Raw genomic sequence first — 8545 nt, forward strand, 5'->3', positions numbered from 1 at the left:
TAAAAAAATAAATTTCGCCCGCCCGCACCAATTTCACATGGGTCCTGCCCGGGAATCTCGATTTTATTTTGGTCTCGCCTTATTATTAAATTTTTGATAAGGCAATACTTGACGCATTGCTCTCGACCCGGGTTGAAATCGAGAAATTGTGCTGCCATACTTGTGTGCATATTTTGCGCCAGGTTTGCACAGCACAGGCAATTGTTTTCCCCGCGAAAGTAGTCTCACAACCATACAGTACTTTAGAAAGGGGCACAGCCTGAGCCATGTAGATCTTCAGCCAGGTGGTATCCTGCGATACATACCTTGTACACACACATTGCACGCTGTGCAGTCAATCCGTACTCAGTTTACATTGGAGCGGATATGCGAGCTCCACACAACGACATGTCAAGCACTGTCGTGGACATGGAAATCTGGTCGAATGATGCGGGGCCGGCGCCCTCACTGAGCGTTGCATGCAGGGCACGTGTTGATCGTATGCGTACTCACGGCTGCAAGGCCAGTGCTCTTGGCCACTTGACCTCCGACCGGATTTCCATGTTCACGACGACCTTAGTACACAGAGGTTCTCACACCGTACAAACTTATTTGCACTCTGCCATACAATTTTGAATTTTCCTTCCCTGGACTTTAATTTTTTTCTGCCCAGAATCCTGAGGAACAGAAGCAGCAGTCGGGTGGTCTGCATCGCACGCGCCCATCCATGGATCGCTTGCTGTACGGTGGCTGGGTGTCGCTACACCACATTGTAAATCTCAAGAAACTGAAGCTGCTTCGCGTCACGCTGGCTGATATTCGCTCGGCAGTGACCATGTTTAGCACGGAGCTCAATCTCAGCAAGGACGGCATGTTCATCCGCCGCAGGCACCCACTGCCACCGACCCCTCCAGTCATTGGTCGTGATGGATTGCAGGTATGTCTAACACGTTGTGTGTACATGTACAGTAGTTATAAATTCAGAATTCTGTGTAGTGCAATGGAGATGTGGATAGTAGCATGTTCTTGTCAACTATTGGATATGTCTGTGTCGAAGAATTCATGATCTGGTTATGGTCAACCCACCATGTCTCCTTGTGCCTGTTGTGGCTGTTGTGTCAGAAAGTCAGAAGTGGGCCGAATCTTCTTGCAGTAGCGGTGCGCCTCAAGTGAATTGCACATTGTGCTTCCTACATTTGATTTGACCACTACCGTACTGGCAATATATGTTGCCGCAGTGAGGTCATGAAGCGTTACATTGGCACATGTTTGCCGCACCCAGGGCGTTACATGCAAAGTCGCACAGGAGCCGTTACACAGGTTTCTATATTGCCGCAGTCCTTTTTTTGCTATTGCCGTATCACTTTTTTGCTATTGCCGCATCATTTTTTTGCTTTTGCCGCATCATTTTTTCTTTTCATCCACATTGAAGGCACAGAAATTCAGTTGCTATCCAACTGTTACAAACCCGACGGCAAAGGACGACAACGATATCAATAGAAGACTGTATATTATGTTAACTATCAGAGTGATCTGTTCACAAAAAGATCATCAAAAGGAAAGTGACGTAGGGGAAGAGCGCTTCCTCCAAAAACTACTTTTCACCACGCGGTACGTACGAGTACACGTGCTTTCACAGTTTCAGCCTTTTTTTGCAGTGCAAACTGCAATGAAAAGATCGCCGCACCCCGCCGGACGCGCGTTACGAACTCAACGAAAATTTGTCGCACTAGCCTGGTCGCGCGTTACGCCGCACCCCCCTGCGTTACGCGTTACGCGGCAACATATATTGCCAGTACGGTATTATTGCTAGCCTGCGTCACTGTTGCTGCTGATGCTGATGATGATGCTGCTGCTGCTGCCTTACAATGTGTTGCGGCACACACCAGGGTTTTCTTGTGTGATGGCTGGGGTACGGATACTTTAGAGTTGATTGCAGCAGCGTACTGCACTGTGCACTGTGCACACTAGCCGTGAGTGTATGGCTCGCAACGACTGAGTAGTTAGAGCATCGGCATTCCGAACATCAAGTTGCTGGTTTGATTCCCCGTTTGAGCGAAGATTATTTCCACCCGCAGGAGACCCATCTTGATTTCGCTTGGGGAGGCAAAGGCGACAGGGGAGAGGACATTACCACCCTCACTATGCCCATCTCATCACTATGCCCATCTCATCACTATGCCCATCTCATCACTATGCCCATTTCATCACTATGCCCATCTCATCACTATGCCCATCTCATCACTATGCCCATCTCATCACTATGCCCATCTCATCCAAACAACATGTAGTATCTAACGCCTTCTGCTCGGCCTACGGTCACGGTCAGATTTTTCTATGGGCTGCCTTTACTTTAGTGTGCTGCTGCTAATGGTTCTGCAATCCCCACAGGACTTTCACAACCATCTACAGGAGAGCAATTTGAAACTCGGGTATTGAGCCAATAAAAAAAAATAAAAATAAAATTTCACGGTTCGCGTGAGACTCGGCCAAAGGCCCAGTTTTCCGCATCCGCAGGAACGCCACCACCCTCTTGGATCAAGGCGCAGATGCAGCACCTAAGCGGTGGGAGGTGAGTAGATCAGACCCACCACAAAGTGGTCAAAGACCGAAATCCCATTCACTGCATCCATGTTTCCCTCGTGCCAGGCCACAATTAATTGAGCCAATAATAATAATAATAATAATAATAATAAAGTAGAAAGGAAAAGGACATATGGAAACGAGTTTAAGAGCAACTCTCCACCACTGTAACTAGATACTATATACAGTCAGAAAGTGCAACAACTAGGCACAAAACTGACAGAGTACTGAGACATTCGACGTCCGGACACCTAGCTTCAACACATCTCTGTAGCGCTAACCGACAGCCTTCCAACTTGGAAGGTTCAAGGTTATGGAAAGACCAAAGAGGTGTAGTTGTTGCACTTTCTGACTGTAGATAGTATCTAGTTACAGTGGTGGAGAGTTACTCTTAACTCGTTTCCATATGTCCTTTTCCTTTCTACTTTTTTTTTATCTACAGGAGAGTACAGTATTTTGACCTGTGTGTGTGTGTGTGTGTGTGTGTGTGTGTGTGTATGTGTGAGTGTGTGTTGCGCGCGTGTGTCTGTGTGTGTGTTTGTGTGCATGTGCTTGTGTGTGTGTGTGTGTGTGTGTTTGTGTGCATGCGGGTGCGCGCGCATGTGTGTGTGCGTGTGTATGTGTGTGTGTGTGCTATGCATGCTGTGTGCGTGTATAAATGGTGTGCAAAACTTGCTCTCGTCTACAGTCGGAGATGTTCTTCAAGGATGATGGTGACTCCCGGAGCTTCGTTGTCATGCAGTACAATGTGCTGGCAGATGCGTTGTGTACAGAGTCTGTATTCCCGTATACAACGGAGAGAGTGCGAGACTGGGAGTACCGCCGCACATTGATTCAAAAGCAGGTACAGTGTTACAATAATAATAAATGCTAGAAGGGGGCATGTACAGTGTTACAATAAGGCCAAAACAAATAATGACCTTGTTTCCGGTCGGCCGACCGGGCCACTTTTTCCCAAATTCTGAAACTTTTTTGGTCCCAAATGTATACAAACGGTGGCAATGCCATGTGTGCAAGTGCACTCAACGAGTCATAACTCAGTCAAATCTCAACCGAATTCCACAATCGAAACACCTACAAGGTAGCAGAGATTCTCAGCTGTCGGCTCGAAAACCTCCGGGCTCGATACGAGCTAGAATAACGGAGCTGGAAGGACTCGAAATGTTTGCTTGATTTCTCAGGATGTACGAAAACAGGAATACACCACATGCTGTACAAGAACAGTGAGTCAGTCAACTTTGACATTGATCCTTGCCATGATATATGTACAATGTACATGTGTAGGTGCTCTTGTCCATCAATACCACAACGATTGAGGAACCAAAAAAAGTATCCAAAAAAGTTTCATTCCGGCCGACCGAGTCTCCTTTTTGAGGGGTTGCCGACCGGAAACAAGCCTATTTTTTGTTTTGGCCTAATAATAAATGTTAGAAGGGGGCATGATACGTACTGTCGGGAGTACAGGGGGTATGGTGTATACTGTAGGGAGTACAGGGGGCATGGTGCATACTGTAGGGAGTACAGGGGGCATGGTGTATACTGTAGGGAGTACATGTATCTGTAAAAACGGTAACGTCTTTTGCATAGCTTGGGGAATGAAATACCGTGACCCTCCAGTACTTATCCTGCACACTAGGACGGTTTGTGTATTCAATACGGCACTCCAATGCTAGTACACTCCAACGTCTCTTATCCGGTCACCTCAGATATGGGCACGTCTCTCTACCGGGCACCTTCAGCTTGAGTTCCTATGGCGAAATGCTTCGAATTTGGGGATTTTGAACCTTTTTTCGTATGCACAATCGCCTCTTTTGTCACTGCCAACTTGTGTAATCCACACATTTTCATCAACGGATTATTTTTTATCCTGAGCATGTGAATACGTGCCAAATAAACTTCCTCGAAAACTGATATGGTACGTGATAGATGAGTTATCCTGAGATACGGGCAAATCTGAGATACGGGCAGTGCCCGGTCACAAGGTGCCCGGATAAGAGACGTCCGAGTGTAATCGGGAAAAAAATTGTGATTGTAAAATCCTTTATATGCATACAGATATTGTAAAACCCTTTCTATGCATACAGATATTTCATGATGTGCACATGCATGTACACGAGCGTAGTCGATTGGTTCTCATTGATAACTTGTTTGTCCTGTGCTTGCTACACAGATCAAGTATCGCAACCCGGATCTGCTGTGCCTGGAAGAAGTGCAGTCTGTCATTGATGAGCATGGCCATCTAGTAAGGACTTTCGATGGCAAGTTACCTGACGGTACCCCAGCACCGGACAACCACATGGCTTGGTTCACCGGCTGGCTGGAGAACCTAGGATACCATGTCAAGTACACGGTCAAGGAGAAAGATCCAAACAGGAAGCTCAAGGTTCAGATTGGTGAGGAGCTTGCTGCACACCTTGCACTACAATATACCATTAAGCATTCCTGTCAGTCTTAGTTCCCGATTTGCGAGCACAGACCGATTTGTACCTGGAAATGTTTACAATTGAAGTCAATTTCATGTTTTTTACTTCAGTTCTACGTTTCGCCCAGCTTACTTTTGCTATTCCACAGCCATGGCAGAAATCACGCGTACCAGTATTTCCGGATCACAGCGGTTTCCAGGGTTCCAATATACTCGAGTAACTTGAAGACTGCCGGAAATCACGTGGTCTACAGTACTACTGTATTAACACGTTGTTTTTGGTGTAACTTAAAGTGGAAGTTAAGGCAAAAATTAAAATTTCACCAGTTGTAGTCTTCGGGGTGCTGAGTCGAATGGTCTTGGTCCGAGAAAGCTGAGACGCTCCCTTCCTACTTGAATCCCAATCGAACTCGCGCACTTCCACCGAAACTGGGTGACTGCGCCCTACTAGATGGGGATTTGTATGCAAAATGTCACTAAAAGCGCCGTTTCGTTCTTATAAAAGCACGGATGACCGCGATTGGCCCATATGTTGTAGTCTTTTGGACGCTGAGTCGACTGGTTTTGGTCCGAAAAGGCTGCGATGCAGCGTTCCTCCTTTATTCCCAATCGAACATGGTTGAACAAGCGGTCACGTGCTCCTGCGTACACCAGTCAGCTGGTCACCGTGCCTGCAGGGTACAACTTACTAGCCTGTTTGACCTTTTTTGGATGCAGTCCTGTCACTCGAGTTGAACCTTGGTGTGAAAGTTCTCGCCTGCTGGCGTGGTGACCAGGTGATTTTGGCACCCAGGAGCACGTGACCGCTTGTTCAACCATGTTCGATTGGGAATAAAGGAGGAACGCTGCATCGCAGCCTTTTCGGACCAAAACCAGTCGACTCAGCGTCCAAAAGACTACAACATATGGGCCAATCGCGGTCATCCGTGCTTTTATAAGAACGAAACGGCGCTTTTAGTGACATTTTGCATACAAATCCCCATCTAGTAGGGCGCAGTCACCCAGTTTCGGTGGAAGTGCGCGAGTTCGATTGGGATTCAAGTAGGAAGGGTGCGTCTCAGCTTTCTCGGACCAAGACCATTCGACTCAGCACCCCGAAGACTACAACTGGTGAAATTTTAATTTTTGCCTTAACTTCCCCTTTAAATTTCGGTGATTTCGGTAGAGAAACCAGGCACGTAAAATTAGATAACACGGAAAAGGCACTAGAGTATGCACTGTATGTAGGTACAGGGAACACCGGTCACCTAATTCTACATTACACCTGAAACCTGGCAGGTCCCTGGTACCGAAATTTTGTTACACCTAAAATAAGAGTAAAATGACATGTTATACAGTATACATGAATATATGAATACAGTTCGTACTGTTGTGCCCAGCGCGGGCTTGCGACTAGCTGGTTTGGAGGTGACAGCGTTGTGAATGACCGAGGGTCCTCGACGTCTGTTCTCACCGTCCAGGAGCGACACTGACTCGCGCTGCTATCTGGTGTTCACGAGGTGTTTGATGCGCTGAAACGGAGCGTCTCTGTAAGTTTGTATCCCTGGTGATGTTTGGGCCTGGAGAGCACTATATAAGTGATGCTCTCCAGGCACAATCTTCCTCAGCCTACTCAAGCTCTAGTGATGAGGGGTGAATTCCCGAAACACTGTATATTGAGCAGGGAGTGGTGCTTTCTTGCAGGTTTGCCGAGTCGAAGGTTCGATGGACTTCTCGTGTGCTCTGGATGGCAGTCGTGAGTCAGTCAAGTGTCAAGTCAAGTCGGCGGAATAGCACGAGCTCCAGTGTGGGGAGCAAACTCTTTCCTAACAATCATCGCCGAAGTCGCAACCACTATTCCGTACATTATAAGTTATAAGTTTATAACACGTGTATGTGCGACTGCAATGATGGCGCCACCGCCACAGCCGGCCGGCCATGTACTACATGTGGTTTGTCGACAAGTAACGTTTAGTGTAGTAGAGTAAGCTGCAATCTCCAAGTAACTGTGTGTGTGTGTGTACTTGTTGTGTATACTTGTTGTGTATCCAAGTTGTGTATACTTGGAATACGGTCAGTACTGTCTTCTTATTTTCACTGTGGAACATACTGCTTTCTTTCTCCACTCTCACCGGGGGCATGCGTTGTTTCGAATCCTTATTAGAGAGGTTCCTCATAACGTTATTACGTTAGTAAAAAACGTAGTCGATCTACAGAAAGTCTTACGTAAACTGCATGCGCATCTGGGTTCCGCCGAATGGAGTTTCCAAATCACGTAGCTACCCTTGGCAACTCTGAACGCGGCAGTGTACTACCAGATCGACCTGGGGAGAGAGTCATAAATTTGTACCCCTATCCCCTTACGGACCAGCTACGTTATCAGAGCCCTATCTACGTACTCTACGTAGACAACTTTCCGTAAGTGGAGTGCAAACTCGCGAATTCACGGGTTTTTCCCGCCTACTAACGTAAAGTTGCTCAACTTTACGTAGTGTGGAACCTCTCGATTCTCACTTCTTGTTATTGTTGTTGTTATTGCTGCTGCTGCTGCTGTTGTTGTTGTTGTTGAACGGTTGTTGTTGTTGTTGAACGGTTGTTGTTGTTGTTGTTGTTGTTGTTGTTGTTGTTGTTGTTGTTGTTGTTGTTGTTGTTGTTGTTGTTGTTGTTGTTGTTGTTGTTGTTGTTGTTGTTGTTGTTGTTGTTGTTGTTATTGTTGTTGTTGTTGTTGTTGTTTGTTGTTTGTTGCTGCTGCTGCTGCTCCTGCTGTCGCTGTTGTTGTCGTCATGAAATTGGTGAATGTGATGCGCATTATGACAGTCAATTTTTCTTTGGACTTTTCCCTTTTCAACTGAACTGCCTCAACTAATGAATATGAGCATTATGTTGTCTTTGCCTCTTTTCACACAGGCAATCTCTTAGCATGGCGGAAGGATGTGTTTGAGTACATTGAAAACGCAGACATTATTCTCTCAAAGAAGGTCAGTGTACTACGTTCCCTACATTGTATGCATGTATGCATGTAGAGATGTATGCATGTATGCATGTATGCATGTAGAGATGTATGCATGTAGAGATGTATGCATGTATGCATGTATGCATGTAGAGATGTAGAGATGTAGAGGATACGGTTTAAAATAGGAAATAGGTTGCAAACCGGAAAGGGCTCAATATTCACTTTCTCTCTTGGCATTTTGATTAGAAGACATTATGTCACAGTGAGACTACGATGTGTTTTACTCCGAGCCAAAGTGTCATGGCTCTGCGATGACCAGAAGCGCCATACCAAGCAGGTGAGGTTTTTGACGCGTTGCATCACACTGCGACTTGAGTTTTACGTCTTTTGAAAAATCAACTTCTCGTCGCAGGTAAACAGCGGCTCACCTCTCGCCAATAAAGCACCGTATAACAATGAAAACTAATGGAAGCACACACAAGGCTTATTGTTGCTCTGTACTGGCTGTCGTGGTGCGATAGCAATTACCTAATTTCAGAACTCAGAGTGAACTTGACGTGCACTCCCTTTCCGGTTTGGAGCCACCTCTGTGACACCAAAATTTGAAACGAAAACTCGGACAACTTGGA

General features: G+C 46.2%; 1 protein-coding gene across 1 annotated transcript in view; it reads left to right on the forward strand.

Annotated features, from left to right (window-relative positions):
* LOC135822425 (uncharacterized) overlaps positions 1-8545 on the forward strand; it is a 32952-nt gene that overhangs the window by 9054 nt on the left and 15353 nt on the right. The window contains exons 5-8 of the mRNA XM_065335196.1: positions 653-916; positions 3251-3406; positions 4733-4955; positions 7871-7941. Coding sequence (XP_065191268.1) covers positions 653-916; positions 3251-3406; positions 4733-4955; positions 7871-7941 — 714 coding nt within the window. The remainder of the gene's footprint in view (positions 1-652; positions 917-3250; positions 3407-4732; positions 4956-7870; positions 7942-8545) is intronic.

This window comes from Sycon ciliatum, chromosome 1, assembly GCF_964019385.1.
Source record: "Sycon ciliatum chromosome 1, ocSycCili1.1, whole genome shotgun sequence".
Classification (NCBI taxonomy): domain Eukaryota; kingdom Metazoa; phylum Porifera; class Calcarea; order Leucosolenida; family Sycettidae; genus Sycon; species Sycon ciliatum.